The sequence below is a fragment of the Cygnus atratus genome, chromosome 5 (assembly GCF_013377495.2).
Source record: "Cygnus atratus isolate AKBS03 ecotype Queensland, Australia chromosome 5, CAtr_DNAZoo_HiC_assembly, whole genome shotgun sequence".
Classification (NCBI taxonomy): domain Eukaryota; kingdom Metazoa; phylum Chordata; class Aves; order Anseriformes; family Anatidae; genus Cygnus; species Cygnus atratus.
Window position 1 is genome coordinate 26281235 of NC_066366.1, and position 19908 is coordinate 26301142.

General features: G+C 33.5%; 1 protein-coding gene across 1 annotated transcript in view; it reads left to right on the top strand.

The window, feature by feature from the left end:
- Window positions 1–19908, top strand: part of RYR3 (ryanodine receptor 3) — a 190244-nt gene that overhangs the window by 112603 nt on the left and 57733 nt on the right. Inside the window, exons 51-60 of the mRNA XM_050710838.1 lie at window positions 213–394; window positions 1248–1326; window positions 3020–3109; window positions 4521–4670; window positions 6010–6072; window positions 10312–10387; window positions 10568–10691; window positions 13377–13492; window positions 13784–13851; window positions 14755–14876. Coding sequence (XP_050566795.1) covers window positions 213–394; window positions 1248–1326; window positions 3020–3109; window positions 4521–4670; window positions 6010–6072; window positions 10312–10387; window positions 10568–10691; window positions 13377–13492; window positions 13784–13851; window positions 14755–14876 — 1070 coding nt within the window. The remainder of the gene's footprint in view (window positions 1–212; window positions 395–1247; window positions 1327–3019; window positions 3110–4520; window positions 4671–6009; window positions 6073–10311; window positions 10388–10567; window positions 10692–13376; window positions 13493–13783; window positions 13852–14754; window positions 14877–19908) is intronic.

Below are 19908 nucleotides of genomic sequence, written 5' to 3' on the forward strand. Positions count from 1 at the left end.
AAATGTCAGCATACTCTTACGGTAATTGGAACAGTCTTAAAAATGTATCAGGTTGATAGCAAGAAAAATACAGGTCATACAGCAATAACTTTGCTCTGTGCTTAGTTTTTAAATGTGCTTTACTGTCTCTTTGCATCTTCTAATATTTGTACATATGGCTGCTTGGTTTTCACTAACATTTTGCATGTTTTTCTGTTGGGTTTTCCAACCAGTTCCTATCTCTCCTGCAGAAGTATGATCCAGAGCTCTTTCGAATGGCCTTGCCTTGTCTAAGTGCTATAGCTGGTGCCTTGCCTCCTGATTATTTAGATACACGAATTAGATCAACTTTGGAAAAGCAGACTTCAGTGGATCCAGAAGGAAATTTTGATCCCAAACCTGTCAGTACAGCAAAGTGAGTAATGTATTTCATAACAATTTCCTTTCCTTATATATTTTTACAACAATTTCCTTACTAACACTTTATTTTCCTCTATACAGAGTGGTGGCCAGTGACTGACTTTTTAATGATATTAGTACCTTTCAGAAATAATGCAGGCATTTTTGCTTCTTGCTGCCAAATGCTTTGCTAGAACATATCCTGTTTAGCAGATACAAAACACACTACTCTTAGCCCTGTAGAGATGTTCAATATTCTGCAGAGTAAGTAGTAAATTAGTACTTCTTATGTACCCCATTAGAAATATTTGGGATATTTACATCCTTAAAACAGTTGATGCTGTCATTATTTAGAGTGTGGTACAGTGATGGCAAATGGTACAAGATCATCAAAATCTAGTAAGTGATTCAATTAGCCTATTACCAAGTTTTTATAAAATCTCATTTAGTTTTGAGACTTAAAGCAACCTGGTAGAGCAAAACAAGAAAATCATGTGTGATGGTTTAGTAGAGACATGAGCTTTTAAGTAATTCTAAAATAGAGTTCTAAAATTTCTATATCCAAGAAATGACTATTGCTGATTGGTGATTGCTGTTAAAATCAAGACCCTCCACCAACCATCATTATTTAATATGAAATGTCCATAGTAATACTCTCTTGCATTAAGAATTACCAAGAATTATGTATTTGAAGACTCTCTGTAAATGCCATTATATCTCTGTTTTGGTTTGTGTTATTTATTCTAAATAAAAATATTTACCAAGCAAAATGTCTTGCCTTCATTTGGAGATGAAGCTTTTTTTCTTTTTTTCATAGATCAGAGTGCAGTAACTTACAATTGACTGACCAAACTCTCCTTTGTTTACAGCCTTGTACTTCCTGAAAAGTTGGAGTATATTGTCAGCAAGTATGCTGAACATTCCCACGATAAGTGGGCCTTTGATAAGGTAGGAATTGTTTTAAGACTGGCAACTGTCTTACCCCAGTAATACCTGGGGTGATGTTGAAAACAAATGTGAGTTGTTTAAATGATAGGCACTTGTTCAGTGTGTGCATTAATGTCTATATATTTCTTTAGGGGTATGTGGAAGAAACATTTTGCTCAAGCAAATGGATTGATACTTGTCACTTTTTCAAAGTGACCAGAATTTCTTAGGACAAATATTTGGTAGGGACTGAGGAGGGGTGCTTAATTTGTTTTGTTTCTGTTTTTTTAAAGTAAGAATATATATTTCTTAGCATCATATTGCCTTGGTAATTATGTTCTTTTAATGGAAGTCAGAAATTCAATTTTACTGCAGCAGCTCTGTGATCTGAGAGTACCTGGGAGGTCTAATGTCCTTTATTATTTCAGAAAATGTCGTTAGAGCTTTTCTTTATTCTTAACTTTGAGAAGGCTGTCACGCATTGATTTGCCCTATAGTTTTCCAAGTGTTCTATCACTGTGTTGTCTGTGGTTCAGCACTTCAAAAGAGGTGTAAGGAAATATATATTGTGATTTTGAACTTTTAAATGTTAAAAGGAAACATTAAATTTATTGAAGGGATGTTTAGTGTTACAGTTTGCAAGTTTTGATGTTTAGAACTTTTAGAGTTAAAACTGAGCAAAATGAAGTTTGATAGAGTTGCAGTTCTTACTAAGTATGTTGAAAGTGTTTGGATGTGAGTAACTCATTTAATTCAAGAATGAATTTTAAACCTCTCTTTCATCGAAGGAAAAGATGGGGTGTATGTTATGTTATTTATTGTGACAATAACAATTGTATTGAACAATTATACAGAAATAACAACTCTGTTATTGTATGTGTCTATGTATGCAAATCTGTAGAGAAACACACAGATGTGTGTATATGTATATATACATATACATACTATATATGTATATATACATATACATACTATACATGCATTAATCTCAAAAGTTAAATTTCAATTAAGATTCTTTAAAGCAAAGGCTTCAGTAAGTTACCTTCTTTGGTACTTGATCTGTTAACATCACATTTTCCATAAGACAAAGTGTGTTGCTTCCAGCAATTGCATCACAATTCTTTTTCTGAGAGACTGCTTTTGGTGTGATGTTAATTAGTTCAATCACCACAGCCTGTATCTTTGATACTAAATCGGTAGAGAGTATCAATCACTGCCTGTCATCTGTGTTATGTAAAATTATCATTTTGACACTGAACTTAAAAACAGATACTCATTTCTCATAGGCTAATGCAAAATCAACATATAGATGTTTGATTACTTCCAGAAATGGAAATTTGGAAACAAGTAGGATCTTTCTTCTCTGTGTTGCTGACTGTAGCTTCCCAGAGAGTAGACATGCTTTTTTCTTTTTGTTTTGAAACTTTAGCCAGTACCATGTTAATGCATTAGTCAGTTTGAAAGCCGCCAGTGTATAGTAGACTCACAAATTGTTGCATGAGACTTACTGCTGATAGATAGACTCTGATCTTCTCAGGCCATGTTTTGTTCTGGTGTATCCACAGATGGATGTATTCTATTACACACAAATTTCTGTGGCACAGTGTAGGTATTGGAGTAGATTAGCAATTCAGTATGACACACAAAACTTGCTGGTTTTCACTCATCTGTGTTGCTCTCATCTTATTTCAGTATATATATATATATTTTTCAGACTAATAATGGATGGAAATACGGTGTTTCACTGGATGAAAATACAAAGACTCACCCATTAATAAGACCTTTCAAAACTTTAACTGAAAAGGTAATAGAGAATACTTCAGCTGTATTAATGGAAAGTAGCTTGATTTTGTATACTTTTTCTAATCCAATTCAAATTTATTATACAAATGGAGGAGAGGCAAGCTATAATTCTTACAGATAAGAACAGCAATCTCTATATGCTACAGTGATAGTTTAGTTAACAGAGTTCTGCATAAATGATATGCTTCCGCTAGGCAGCCTTCGTAGGCCTGAGCCAGTTGCTATTAAAGGCATCAATAACACAGGGTTTTCAAGCCTCTGTGGATGAGGAAGTGACTGGCAACTGCTCCTGTGTTTTAGATGAAAGTAATCTAACATATCTATTTGAAGGTAATTCTGTCTTCAAGAAAGATGGTAGAAAATTTTAATGAAATTGGAGAATGTGCTTCAGTTGAAATTGGAGAAAAAACATTAAAAATGTTTTAAATACACTTTATATTTGAATTTCTAGGCTAGGCATGAATGTTTTTTAGTTGTCAAAACACTGAACCAAACTGGAATTCTGTTGCGTATTTTTGCAGTGATTCACTGGGTGACCTAGTTAAGTCAATTACATTTGTCCCCCTTTACCATACTTTTCCCATTCAGAAAATGGAGATGACAAAAACAAGAGTTTTCATTTCCCAAGGTTTGTAAATTGCTTTGAAATCTTCAGAGAGGACCTGAAGTATTGTTGGTTGAATTATTATTAAAGCTGTTTAAAGGGATTCTTCAAAATGGTCTCAGATTTGAAGTTCTGAACTATTTCTAAAATCAGGTCTTACCGTAAAAACAGTTAAATAAGTATCATAAAAATTCTTATTTATGGTTAAGAGTTGAAATACTTTTATTATGTTGATTTGAGAAGTCTTAATATGATGCACTCAGAATTTTCTTTCGTACAACTTTTCAGATTTTGTATAACGCCTTTACATTTCAAAGGACTGAAAGCTCTCCCCTAATTTGCTGTTGATGGCTGTACTTACATGAAGAGGTTTATAGATCAGTAATGTTCTGTATCTGTAAATAGATACAAATACAAGAACGCTAAAAAAAGTAATAAAAAAAAAGCTTTCTGTTCAAATGTACATACTTAACTAATTTCTCGTAAATGAAATTTGTAATTTTAATGCCATCAGTTTTAGATTATTTTGGGCTGGAGTAACTAATTAGTAGGTTTCCAGATACAAACTACATTATTGCTTCAGAGCTCAATTGAATTCTCTTAGTTTTTAATAGACATAATAACAGTCAAAAATAAAAGCAAAAAGGTGTGTAACTACTTTAAAGCTTGTTTCTCATGCAAAAAATACTATATCATATCTACAGGATTTCTTTAACTGTTGTGGCATGTGACAATTTATGATGAAGGACAGAATATTTTTACTAAGTTTTTGCGACTTGCTAAATAAAGAAAATTATTTGCTTCAAAGGAAAAAGAAATTTATCGTTGGCCTGCTAGAGAATCACTGAAAACCATGTTGGCCATGGGATGGAGCCTAGAAAGGACCAAAGAAGGAGGAGAAGCAATATTACATCAGCGTGAAAATGAAAAGCTCCGTAGCATATCTCAGTCTAGCCAGGTAAGATGGAATTGGTTAAATCTGGAAAAAAAAGGTTTGGTTGTTAATTTACTGAGAAATTATACAAAATTATGTTTACTTTATATTCTTTTCAATGAAAGGAAGCTTCTAAAGTTAGAGTTCTGAGATTGGAAGTCTTGTCACTGTAATAAAAAAATGTACTGTAACATTAAAGAGAGGACTGCAAAAAAGTGCAACTTTTACGAAGCCAAGGTGGTCCGAGACCATATCTCTTAATTTTCTAATGGAGAGGGATTTTGTGTAGTCATTTAAAGAATACATGGCAGAGTATTTAAAGCTTTTTGTTTTATAATAGTTAAATCTAGAAATTTTCTTTCTTGGTCAAACAGAAGAACCTGAAACTGGCTTCTGTCAAGATTATAATTATGACAGACAAATAAGATTGTTCATTTAATACTTTTTGTTAAATCTTACAGGCAAGTGTTGCAGATAATTATGTAGTACATAGCATTTTGATGTGATACAGACTATTTCTTTCATTTGTAGTTGTTTTTTCATTGTAGTTGCTAACGTTGAGCTATAAAATTTCTACTCAATATATGTGTCTTGGAGGGTGAGGGAAGCTGTTTAAAATTATGACAAGCAAGATTTGGCTAACAGCAAATGTATGTAAATGTTTCATATTAAACCATACCATTAATTCTGTTATGATTTTAGAAATAGAGACTGCCTTGATAGTACCAAAATATATCAATTAAAAAATGGTTTCAAACAAACAAAATGCATGACATGATTCAGTACAGGATTTCAGCACGTTTAACTTCAGTACATTTGAAACCACTGATTTAGGTGTGACTTCACGTTTAATCACATGAATAGGTTTGTTACATTGGAGCTTTCACACTTTAAACATTTCAAGATTGCATAAATATTTTACACCTTTTTCTTAGTCTGTAAATTCTTGTAGGCAATAACTAACTTTAACTTTTCATTATGGTGTCTTATCTTTAATATATGTGGTTCATTCAGGTGGTTGTCACACCGTTCTGTCATGTTTTGAAGACACATTGAATGCCTCATGATTGGTCTCCTCACTTAGGCTGAAAAGCATATAAAAGCAGGTTGTCATCTATTGCCAACAGAGGCATCTGAATTTTTCTGCATCTTTCTCATTTCCATATCAACAGATGTACTGTTAATCATCCTGTGTGTTGCCAGCACATTACAAGGCAAAAGGTGAACACAATTTCTCAAGGAAGTTAAAAAAAGTAAATACTGTCACTGATTAGATCAATAAGAGAGGTGTTGTAGTTGAATATTTGATTCTTTTATCTAAAATATTTGTTATTTGAAAATAATTCTATTTCTTTCCCCTCAGGGAAATGGATATAGCCCAGCACCACTTGATCTCTCTAATGTGGTGCTTTCTAGGGAGCTTCAGGTTTGTATTTGTATTTTGCATACTTTGTGCTAGAATGTTGTTGTTTAACCCAGAAGGCAGCTGAGCACCATGCAGCCATTTGCTCACTCCTCCCCACCACAATGGGATGGAAGAGAGAATCAGGAAAAAAAAAAAAAAAAAAACTTGTGGGTTGAGATAAAGACAATCTAGTAGGAAAGAAAAAGAAGGAAAATATTAATTATAATGATAAAAGAATATACAAAGCAAGTGATGCACTATGCAGTTGCTCACCACCTGCAGACTGATGCCCAGCTCCTCTCCGAGCAGCGCCCCCCACCAGTTTTATTGTTCAGCATGATGCCATATGGTATGGCATGCCAGTTTGGGTCAGCTGTCCTGGTGCTGTCCCCTCCCAGCTCCTTGCGCACCCCCAGCCTCCTCAATGGCAGCACGGTATGAGAAGCTGAAAAGTCCTTGACTTAGTGTCAGCACTGCTCAGCAACAATTAAAACATAAGTGTGTTATCAGCATTATTCTTTTCCTAATCCCAAACACAGCACCATACCAGCTACTAGGAAGAAAATTAATTCTGTTCCAGGCAAAACTAGGACATGGAAAGACTTGTTATTAATGATTTGAATTTTAACAGATTTTATGAGTGTACTTCTGTCTTTGTTTGTGATTCACTGTTGTAAAAAGGTTCACATGTATTATTTATAAATTTTAAAAAGAGATTTCTGCTCTTTATCTCATTGGTGCTTCCTGAGTTCCTAGAACAAGTTAGCACGAAGCTAGGGAAGGGACTGTAAACAGCATTTGATATATATTTAGCCTATGCCTGTGCTTACTTTGAATAACAGTTGAATATATTGATGCTCCTGATGTTATGCACAGACCATGGACATTGCAGCCATATGCTTAAAAGCCTGAGAGAATGGAAGAATTCGTATTATTATTCCAGACAGGTTCATTGTAAGAAAGAAAGCTATAAAACGTGGTTTTGCTTGTGTATTTTAATACATATATTACCCTTATCGATAAAATGACGTACAAATTTTAAATAGAGCAATAGTAGTGAAAAAGTGTATACGGAACGAAGAAAGGTGTTTTTTTGTTTGCTTGTTTGTTTTGTTTTTGTTTTTCCTTGAGGGATGCCTACATGTTTTTAGTGTGCTCTTTAGTGTGTTAAGACCTTATAGGGCTTCTCCTTTTATTTTCTACTATTTGCAACTCTTCTCACCCTCCCTCTCAACCATATTTTTCCATGTCTTTTGAAGAGTAAAGAAATCTCTCTTTACCTCAACAATATTTATACCATCTGCCTTGCTTCAAAGTTGCATATTAGTCTTCCTTTATGATTATACATCCAACAGGCATCTCTCTCTTTTTTTTCTTTCCTATGCTCATTCTGGAGTAATTTCATCACCTGTGTTAACAACCACAGAGATGCATATTTTCTTAGGTTTTATTTTGTTGTTCAGTTTGTTTTAACTCTCCATCTCACTGAAGTTGTTCCTTCTGTGTTGTCTTTTTCTGAAGGTCACTGTGATCAGTACCTGTCTTCAGAAAATTGAATGTCAGACTTTGTCTTCCACATTAAGATTTCATTTCCGTTCTTGGCTGTATGTGCTGTTGACTTCTTGTCTAATTTTAATCATCTGCCCAGATTGCTTTCTTTTCTCACTGTCATTCTTCACTTCATCTCATGTCCTTTTCTTTGTGCATCTCAAAATTCTTATTGGTTGACTGCTGGGGTTAGTTTTGCCATGCCAGTATCCTCCTCCACTCCTATCCTTTTGATACAGAACTGTTTAATCAGTTCCCATTTCTACTGGAAATCCATGGCCAAGCTGATTTTCTTAACTAAAATTTATTTTCTAGATTCTTTCAGCTCTGTTGTCTTATAAATAGTGTTTTAAATTTCAGTCTCATAATCAGGTACCTATTTACTTCTTTCCACCCTCATTCCTTCTTTAAATGTAGTCCTCCTCATGCCTCTACTTCTTTTTTTGTAATAAGTATTTCCAAGGGAAAATTGAAACCATTCTACGACTTTCTCTTTTTGGTTAGCCTGTTTTCTTTCTGTTTATCCCTTGCATCTGTATTCACAGCAATATGGTAGTTTAATTAATATAAACCATTTCATAGACTAAACTATGTGCTACAACTAGACTTTTTCCCTCTTCTTTTCCTTTCCATATGCTTTTCCTAATAGTTTTGTTTGCTCAGAACCTCACTTGAGTGTATTCATCATCCATTTATTGTTTTTGTCTATAAGCTAAAGATTCTACCTTCTGAAGATTCTAAGCTAAACTTTCTACCTTTTGTCTCTTTGATGTTCCCTTTCAGCCACAGTTTTGCTAAAAACAATAAACCTCTTTTAGCTTCCTTTTGTAAACATGGATCTCCATTTCCCTGTCCTCATGAATACTTTCAAAAAGGGAAATAATCGTGTTGCAGTTAAATGGTTGTTTAACTATTGTTACACTGTTGTGTACCAACACTGTGGGTTTTTTTGCTTGACGACTAGTTACCTTAGTTTATCAAAGGTTATTGATTAGAAATTTCTTGTTTTTCTTTTTTTTGTACAAAAAACATCTATCACTCCTGTTTTTCCTTTAGTTTTCATTCTTCTTTCATCCAAGAGCTCATTTAATTCAATATTTACAGTGACTATTTGACAGTCTTCTTGAATCTTAGTGTATCCAACATGCAATCTAATCCTTGTTTTGTACTGACACACTGTTATCGCTAATTCTGTATTGATCTTTTTCTAGCCAAAACTCAGTTAGTTTTCAAAAAATACCTTGTTTTGATGCATTTTTCCGTGCTGATGTTCTAGGAATTACGTCATCCATTGTTTTTTTCTGTGCTTGTGTGATTGTCTCTTCTATTGGTTCTCTTTCTACCTTTCTAATCATTCTTTCAAAGTATACTAAGTATTCTATCTTGATACTTCTGTAAAGAAGTTCTCTATATTGCTTAGTCCTAGCTCTTTTTTCCTTGGTCTACAAGGAAGCAAAATTTTATTTGGGACAAATCACATACTTTCATTCTCTCCAAAACAAATTCTATTTTTCTTGAATGTGTTCCTTGTCTTCTGTCCTTCTTGACTCAGAACTTCCTCCAGCAGATCCTTCCTCATGTTTCCTTTATTAATAACCGTGGTTGGCATAGATATCCTTATAGTCTCTCAGGCGTAGAATTTCAGCATTATTTACTTAAATCTCTCACACATCCAGGCTAGTTATCTTAGCTCTAAGGTATGATCTAAAGCTTGATCCTTTTGTGTGAAAATTTTATCCGGCGTTCTGTTGTCTTATGTTTTGATTTCATCTCTTTTTTTCTTAACTACCGCTAATTAGAAAACGCCTCCGTTTAACATTTTTTGTAACCTATTGCTTCTGCCCTTGTACTCAGACAAATGGAATCTGCTTCATATTACTTTGTTTTGCTTTCAGATTTTTCTGTTAACTCCTCCTCTTTTTTCTCATTTGTTTCTCATTATGTATATGCTAAATTGCAAACCAGTATGTTGCTTTTTCCATTGTTGCCTTTCATAATTATTTAATTATTTGTAGTGCTACTTCATTAAGCTTTTATAAGAACAGACTCAAGACTGTCCTTCATATTATCTGTTAAAAGAGATATGTTAGGCTGTTTATGTGCAAAGACTGTAAGCTGTATTTGTGTCCAAAGGATGTAAGCTATTATAAACCAGAATATAAGAGAAAGAAAGTAGTCTGTACTTCCTGAAAAATAGATGTTTGTATTTAGTTAAGTGTCATCATCTGTGATGAAAGATCTTTACATTTTTTTCGTTGTAGATTGTCTTCCCATTGTCATTGCAATAGCCTTTATGGGCATTGATGTCTAATGCCTACCTTCAGCATAGATTCTCCTTGTACTGTAGTTCACTCTTAGCCATCATACAATTAGAAGACACTTATTCTCATTTTGTTTTATGCATTACAGTCCTTAGCTTAATAGGTACTGCTTTATGACTAAAGTCATTTAAGAACTAGCATAAGGTAATAATAAGTAATGACTTTATCACAGTTTTATTTGATCTGGAAAGCATCTGTGTTTTTTGTGTCCCACTTTACTGAGGTAAATGCTTGGATGCATAGACCAACTCAGCCAAAGAGTCTATGGGTGATGTTTCTTTACCAAAGACTGTAGACTATACTCAAGACTGTAGAATTATGTATAATTACAGAATTATTAATTTTCATCTTTTAATTTTGCATTGTCTTATTTTTCCTGATGGCAATGTAGGGAATGGTTGAGGTAATGGCAGAAAACTACCATAATATATGGGCCAAAAAGAAGAAAATGGAGTTGGAAAGCAAAGGTAAGCCAGAATCCTGTGCCAAAACCACACAAAAAAGACAAGCAAAATGAGGGAGAAGAAACAGTCTGAAAGAAGACAGTGTAAGACAATCTAAATTAAATAGTTTATTTTTTGTATTTGAAGCAAAATAAATCTTAGAACAAAGAAAAACCCTTACAGTTCTCTCAATTTTTACCAAAGGTGGAGGTAGTCATCCTTTATTGGTACCTTATGACACATTGACAGCCAAGGAGAAATCACGGGACCGTGAAAAGGCACAGGAGCTGTTTAAATTCCTTCAAGTGAATGGTATAATCATATCTCGGTAAGGTGCATACTTTTTGGAATACTTGCTTATATTCAGTACACAAACCATGATAATTTTCCTTATCTCACTGCATTCTGTTAGGTGCTAACATATTTACTGTTTGGTATATCTTCTATCTTCTGTAAATCAAAGTCCTTATTATTTTTATGTTCAGAAAGACGCATCTGAAATAATGTAGAGAGCTAACTGTTTTAATAAGTATGTGATCATAGTAAATGCAAAATGCAACAGTAGTATAATTGAGCAAGCAGATGATTCAAAACTTCTAAATTAGCAACCAGCAGCTGTCAGTAAGATCATGGGAAAATAAATCTGAGGTCTGATACTGTAAAGTGGTTTTCAATCTAGTACTTAAGAAAAATGTTGTTTTGAGTTTTCTGAACTAGTAAGACACAGTGGGCATTTTTGCGGGCATTTCCTCCTTAACTTGCTCAAGCAGAACAGCATATTATTTGTACTATAAATTGAATTGCTGTATCTGGAAGTATGTTGGCCTTTGGGATTTTACTCCGTCAAAATTAAAATAGCTTATTATTATACTGTGTTTCTGGTTTTGTGTGATGGATTTGTGAGTTACTGTATCATAGCTGTCATTTATGTATTACATGCAAAATTCCTGAGCACGTAGGAAACTGCCATTTTGCTAGCATTAAGCATTTTTGTAATCCACACTGTATTCATGAACATTTTTTGTATGTACATAGAGACATATCTTACTTGTTTTCATATGTTTTTTCTTCAAATTTGTGCCTTTAGTGAAAGTATACATCCAGAAAATTATATAAATTGATTATTAGGATCTGTGAAAGTTAACTTGAGTGGTTTCAGTTGGCTTTACCAATTAATACCATTTTAAAGATATTAGAAGACAGAGCTCTAAAGATACATTTCTGCAGTCCTACAGAGAAAAATTCAGTTCTACAAAATATGTAGGTTCTCAGCTTGAAGTCAAATAGTATGTATGCTGGTAGGCATTTTTATATCCTCTATAACTGCTTTAGAAATATTGTTTAAGAGAAGCAAATTTAGTTCCTGCAAAGGAAAGGTCCTTGAAATATCAGTGGAATTGCTCAAATGCTGATTTTAATACCTCTTTACAGCTGCATCTGTTATGGTTAGGAGGGCAATGTTTTGAGTGTTGGATAATGAGACAAGTCAACTTGAAAAGAATCTTTTCAGGCTGTTTGTGGGCTATGGGCAAAGAGTTGCAGTAATTGTCTGTATCAGGGTGAGTCAAGATTATTGTCTAAGTTTTTTCTTCAGACGAATATGTACATATCTTAAGTAAATATAAAATATTTTAAAGTACTGATTGAAGTTATCACATTTTCATAATGTCATTGTTAAAAATGTTGGACTACAGAATCAGAATCATAGAATAGTTTGGGTTGGAATGGAACTTTAAAATCATCTTGTTCCAACACGCCTACTATGGACAGGGACACCTTCCACAAGACCAGGTTGCTCAATGTCCAACCAACCTGGCCTTGAACACTTCCAGGGATGGGGTATTCCTTTAAGCATCTTTCAGCCTATACAAGTGCTTTTGATGCTGCATTTTGTCATTTAACATAATTACATTTTTAAAAAAATACTTAGGAAAGTACTTGTAATCTCTTAGTAACCATAAATTAATATAAACTCAAAAAGAGAGTATTTACAGTGATTTCACTGAAAATACAGGTAAATACTTTGTTGCATATCCTCTGTGAAAATGAGGCAGCAGGAGACACCTGTCAACCATACATAGCTCTTATTGCAGTCATGTATCATGTACCTGAATAAATACGTCAAATAATTAAGCATGTAGTAAATCAGTTAATAGGTCATAAAAGTATGTAAACTAGGCCTCTTCAAATAGATTTTTTGTCTTTAAGTGAAACTCTAAGATGGGGGAGATTAGAAGAGTCCTTTTATGTTTATGTATAAACTGGTATCAGAATGCATTTCTTGGTTCCCTGGTTCTGTTCTCCAGACTATACCTGTTCTTCTCCTCCTACCCATGTTCTAACATGGTCATGAACCACGTTCTTAGTATTAGTGTTTTCATTGTTAAAATTTCTGCGGCATCAACCTTCTTCTGCAGAATTACTGATTTCCTTGGATCCACCTTGTAGCAGTTTTATCTAATCTTCATTTACCCTCCCTAATTTACTCCTGAACCAGTGCTGAAGAATCTCAGGACAAGTGATCATTTCCTCCATTCCACAACACTGAGTCCATCAACTTCTTTGCTTTCTTGCAAGGAAGTTTCTTCCATGCCACAAACTTCCCTGCTTCTTTTCTTTCCTTCTGTAGTCTCATAAATCTGCATTTAATGTTTTCTGCATCTCCTTTAGCCAGGTTGTCTTCTCCAATTGATAAAGTGAAAGTCTTCTTATCTACCGCTATTTGAAAAGTGTACAGAAGCATTTGAATGTAGCCATTATGGATAGCCAGTGTTTCCTTATTGTTATGAGTTTTTATGATGGAAATTCGAGTTAGAACATGAAACATGAACTGATTTTAACGTTTCTTGCTATGCAGTTGATAACTGAGAGTTGCTGTGGAAGGTCATTTTCTGCTATTTACAAAAATTTACCATAAGCAAAAGATTAAAAGGAATAGAATGCTTCATAGTACTGTCATCATTTGTACTACTGTCTTCACCAATGCAATTTATCTGAATGCTTTCTAAAATAGGGGTCTGAATGACATGGATTTGGATGCTTCATCCATGGAAAAGAGGTTTGCCTTTAAGTTTCTGAAGAAAATTTTAAAATATGTTGACTCTGCTCAAGAGTTTATTGCACATTTGGGTAAGTTGCAGATTTTATTTTGAAAATCATTCAAGTTGTTGATATTTAAATATTTGGGTTGGTATGTCTGAATTTGCAGAGACCGCTATTTTTAGTGCCTTTAAGAAACTGTAATTCTGTCTTTAAATTTGCAGTTTGAATTCTTGGACATCTTAGCCAGTAACTGGCTAAACTGTTTCTGCTGTTTTCTTTGTATTACTTAAAAACTAAGTCTCTAAGGTTGTATCACAGCTAGTGTGTTTATTATTAACCAACTTTTTATTCATGTCTGTCTTTATTGTATGTTTGCAGAAGCCATTGTAACCAGTGGAAAAACTGAAAAATCTCCACATGACCAAGAAATAAAATTCTTTGCGAAAGTGAGTGATTTAGTACTTCAAGTAATATATGTATACATATTACAGATGTAATATATATCTATAACATTCAGAACACGGAATACAGAACATATACATAACATGGAATTCTGTAATATAAGACTGCTTTTCAGGTAACAGAAACGTATCTTTCCAATTTTTCTTCCTGGTAAGTAATGAATGATATGTCATTAAAAGATATTTCCAAATGTGTTCCAGAATAACTCAATATATTTGCTGGATTCAAACGTTTCAGAATATTTCAAAATATTTCAATATATTTGCTGGAAAAGATTATACATGATAAGAAACATAGAAATTAAAAGGCAGCTTATTTGTTACATGAAATGAAATACTCTTGCTAAACATATACATTATTTCTGATTTTTTTTTTTGCCTCAGTATAAACTGAAGCACGTAGTATTGTTTAATTAACAGGAATAAATATTGCTATGCATAGTAATTTCTTACACATTTGTATGACAAATGTACTAAGACAAATGCTGTCGATGATCAGATTTGAAGTAAGGAACATTTAGGATTTTATTTAGGAGCTTAAAAAAAAAAACCTCTCCCTTTATATGTGTACTGGACAGTTATGTGAAGAGTGGAGAGGAAAAGTCCTTTTCAGTGATACTCGTGACAGTTGAATATGAGAAAAGTAAGCTTGCAGTATTAGATCCAAAATAGATAGATCTGTGTAACACTGTTTAATGTTCTTGTAGCTTTTAACTTAAATTGTAGTACTTAAGATTTTAATTTATATGACTTCATGTCTGAAATGAGAAAATACAACTGTAACAGAACTTCTAAAATTGCTTGATTTCACTTTGACCAATCAGAGCATTGTTGCTACGCTTACCATTGTGCTCTGTGAAAAATACATTTTGTATCTGTATTTCTTAGGTTCTTTTACCGTTAGTTGATCAGTACTTTACAAATCACTGCCTGTACTTCCTGTCTTCTCCAACAAAAACACTCAGTAGCAGTGGATATGCATCAAATAAGGAAAAGGAAATGGTAGCAAGGTAAGTAGAAAATTAAGATACATAGGAGCTTTTTATATAGATAATAAAAAGTCTCTTAGATTAGTTAGTTCAAAAGCTCACTTTCCTGAAGTAGAAAGTGAAATAGTTTATTTTTTTAGCAGAATGGCAGATGATGAATAGCATTCCTCATCTTAATATTCTTTAATATCTGATTAAAGAATTGAACATATAAATTATATATTAAAATATATTAATTATACATATTATTAATTATATATCATTAAAGTTAAGGTTCCACATCATCTCCATCAGTTCCATATGTAAGGAAGTTCTGTTTATCCTTTGAGTATTCCTGTAGGTATTATGGTGAATATTTCAATACTTAAGAACTTTATGAAATTAAGCATTTTTAGAAAAGGTTTTCTTGGTTAAGATAGATACCACTGAATGTCTCTTTAGTGCCTTATGATTTTGATGACAACTTGTCTTTATGTAGACTAGCACCCTTATTAATTAATAGTAATTAATTGACTAATTAATTGTCAATGGCCTAGAGTATTGCCTGCTTAGCAACTCTACTGCCATTGTCTCCTGCCAACCTCATTTTAAGCTGAAGACAACTAGTCATTTTGTATTGCTATGTACTGTGTAATCACTTGTTCTTTCTGGTGTTATCCAGTATCCTCTGGTTTGACTTGAGCCCAAAACTAGAGAAGCTTGTCTACTTTCAGTTTCATTGCTAAACAGAAGACATGATGTTCTAAGACAATAAATTAGATTGTTTTTCTAATTACAAAATGTAGAAAAACTCAACCTTATCTAAAGAAAAGAGAGTAATAATAATTATTATTTATAATTATAATCAGACAAGATGAAAAAAAACAGATATTTTTCATACTAATTTCATGTTTATGGTTCTAAAGAGAGAAACTTTTAACAAAAATGGTGATAATATTTTAAAGGAGACAGTACACATTCTCTGCATATAAATTTCAGAAGTAGATTATTAACTTAAAGTTCTACGCATTGAGAGGTTAACAGCCTTGCAAAATATAGTCATCTTGTGTGAAAGAATGTTCAAAAGACACCAGCTGTCATAGTGTCATAGCCAGGCTATTTCACAGACATGGCCAGGAATATGAAAGATGCAGCTTAATGCAAGCATTTTCTTTGGTACAGGTAGAATGATGATAAAAAGTTAAGGAAAAAACAAAGATTTATAGAATCATTTAAATCTTTCTCTCCCAGTACGATATTACTTCTAATAGCAGTTCTCTGATATGTTAGCATCATGTCCCAGGTTCATTCAGCTGTTTTCATGCAACCTTGTTTTTGCTTGCGCTGCAGATGACATTCAGCTAACAGTGAAATGAATATTAAATACTAAAGAATACACAGGAATAGAAAATTGATTAAGAGCTGTTTCATGACTTATCCTCATTACTTGGTTTGTGTCCCTGCTTTGTTTATTGTAGAGCTAATGGAAAATAAAAACATGTTCTCTTCTTTTATCATGACTTTTGACACTAGATTTGTCATCCGAAATTCGTAAACATTGACTTGTGGGTATGCACTTTTTTTTATTTCTTCTCATACTCAGCATTTTCTACTTGGAAATATTAGAAACACCATATAATCAAACCCATATACCTACTGCTTTAGCAACTGGGTAAAAAAAAAAAAAAAAACAGGTAGCAAGTTACTGAGAGACATTTCAGAAAGTTGTCCTTCACCACTGCCAAGTCCAGATAAGCTTTCCTTCTCTGATTTACTCTTCAGAATCTCAGTGTCCTTCTTTACAATTAATTATTTTCTGATGAGAATGCTCATTAATTATTATGTCTGGCGTAAAGTAAAAACGTTCTATTGATATAAACACTTTTCAGAAGTTTTTATTTCAGCAAAATCTAAACTGCATGAGCAAAATCTAAAGCATGTTTATGGGATAAGGAAAATAATAGTTCTCTGGGCCTAAGACTTCTCTCAGATGAAATTGCACATCAGACATTATGAAGCAGTACTATTTAGTTGGCAGACTGCACTACAGATTTGATCACAAAAAAAAAAGTTTTGCCCAGGCCTTGTCAAAGGTCCTAGGTATGAGACAACTGAAGTACTCTTGCAGGAAATTCTGTATTTCTTGACATACTGAAAGAACTGTTATAATGCACCATTTGCCATCTGTGAAAGTAGAGAACAATTCCAGTCTGTCCTGGGGGGCTGAGGATAGTACAGTGCTCTTGGGGTCTGACCCTTAGTAAAATTATCCAATATACCCAAAAAATGGGTTGCCTTGTGCTAGAATGTCATAAAAAAGGGCACAAGGATCTTTTAATATCTTACCACTGCATGTTTTCATGAAGCTTGGAACAAAGTGAAGGATGACTAAGAGTTAACTGAGGCATGTGTTGGGAACATATGTAAGATGTTGTTAGGAGATACTTGGAGTGTAGATCACTGAGGAGTCCTTAGGGATCTATTCGATTTCTTCCATTATGTCCCATCTATTGTTTTTTATTATTCTAGCTTGCTTGTTTTCCCAGGTTCTACATTCCCGTTATTGAATTCTTGTTCTAAATTCTACTCCCAATGGCAAAATTCAGAAACAGCTGGCTGACTTTCCTCATCCTCCCTCCTGTTTTTTATTTCCCAATGGAGTTTTGTCAACCAGGATCTATTGAGAAGACATCTGCCTCTGTCATTGTCAGAATGATAGCTAAAAGGAAGAAAGTCAGGGAATCCCAGCCTGGTCCTGTGAAGCTTTACTACGTGTCTGTGATGGAGTCTGGGTGGTGCTGGAACAAAGGGCATATGAAGGAATATCACTAGTCACACGTCAGATAGTTTTCAAGGCTTACTTAGAAATTGAGAGCTGTGTGCTTCACTGAAACACTCAAATAGTAGGCTGTGGATCAAAAGTGATGTCATTCATATTCAATTCAGGCATTTCTGCATTTCTTTCTGGAAATAATTTTGAAGCCTAAAAGATGTTGGTACAGAGTTCTTATACTAAGGTACTAATGTACTAAGGTACATTTCCCTGTTTTCACCATGAACAAATACTTGTAAGGGAGATAGTATCACAACTATTAATACGTGATGCTGTGAGCAATAAAACTTATAAAGCTTAATTTCTGACGGATTTCTATTTTGTTGTTGATAACAGTTTCTGACTGAAACTTAGCCCACTGTTGGGTCATTTAAATGGTCTCACATTTGAATTTTCAAATATTAGAAAATGTGAAAATACCATGATGAAGCTTTTTAGGGGGAATTATAGTTTCTCTTTTCTCTACAAAATTGCTCACTCTCCCCTACCCCCAAATTTCTGGAATTTTATAGTTTTCTAGACAAGTGTACCATGTCAGACTTAGTTGGAATCAGCCATTTGACTCAGTTATTCTAAAAAAATCAAAAAGAGACAGTTGCCTTTTAACTTATAATGTCTTGCCTTTACAAAAATATGACTTTGATTTTTCTGCAATTAACATTTTAAAATGATTATTTAATTTCTTCTTAACCCTGATGGAGTAGCAGTATTAAACACCAGCCAGCTGGCCAGGCTGGTAGCAAAGTCTTGTGGCTTTTTTTTTTTTTTTAAATTGGTTGGAAACAGAAGTGCTGAGGTACTAACAGGCCAACTCTTGTTCTTACCCCTGCCGTCAGAGTGGTTTCAAAGAGTGTTTATCAATACGGTGATAGACGCTTTATATATATAAATATAAATATATATATATATATATATATAAAACATACCTTAACCAGAGCCGAGTGTTTAATTGGTCAGATAATATTTTTGTCGTCAATCTTTTTTATCTCCCCATTGAAGGTATGCTGCTGGTTATTTTCTGTGGGAAATTTTGTATTATAATCTTTCAAACTGTATTTTACTCTCATGATTTCTTACTTAAGCTGTCAGTTTCTCACATTTCCTTCATTCTGTTGACCAGTGCTAACTACTTTTTCCAGTAGTTATAAATTTTTAAAGTAAAGGTTGTTTGCTTGTTGTTTGCTTGTTGTTATATAAGACAAGACCTAGGACTGAACTTTCTAGGGTCCATCCTTCCATTTATCTTCTGACATGTTTTTTTTGTTGTTGTTGTGTTTTTTTTTCCCCTAAATTATTATTACACTTTCTTTACCATCTTCTCGGTAGGTTTTAGTTTTTATATTGCAGCTCCCCATAACAGCGTTCCAAAGATGCTAAGATGCTGCTTTTCTGAGCTGTCAGGTATATTTAATGTAGATGTACAAGATGGTCCTCCAGTAGCTAGGGAAGTTAGTTCAGGTTCAGGAGGATCGAAGTTTCGTTTCATTTAATATCATGCTTCCTTTCTGAATGCTCGTATTTCCCTAACGTCAGTCAGGTCAGGTTTATAAAGTTAGAGAGATGCTTATTAGGCTTTTACAAAATGCCTTTACAAAGGCATGTGAAATAAGTTAGATGTATAGTATGCTTGCTATTAGAAATCTAAAAATATCTTACAATTCTTTGTCCATTCTTAGTTGAGAAAATTAGCTATCAGCATTTTCCTCTTAAAGGAAGTATTTTTTCTTGCTATTGTGCAGATAAAAATGACAATCTTTTATTAGTAAGAAACTATATCAATTTCTAAAGTATGTTTGCTTCATTTTGTTACATTTTAATTCCATTTGTAAGGTGTATCACAGATGATAAGGAAGTCTTCCTAGCTGTCTTTGTTTTTAGAAGTTAAGGTAGCCCCTTTAATCTCAAGAGAGTTGGTGATTTTTCTTTTCTCTTAATTATCCTATTATTTTGACAGATAGGTTAGACATGCAAGCTCCTGACATACTTGCCAGAAATCTGTAAATATTTCAGGATTATCATGAGCAATACACAAGGCAAAATATTTGCAAAGGATACCTTCTCAAATTGTTTGAAATAGTATGAAGATTTGTAGCAAAACAAGAAAATATTGCTCAGTTTTTTTCTTGTTCCTACCAAAATTTCTTGCTCAGAAATAATTCCTAGCTATAAAGAGTGACTCAACCATATGATATGTAATTGTTGGAATCTGCTGTAATGAAAAGAAAATTTCATGTTGCAAGT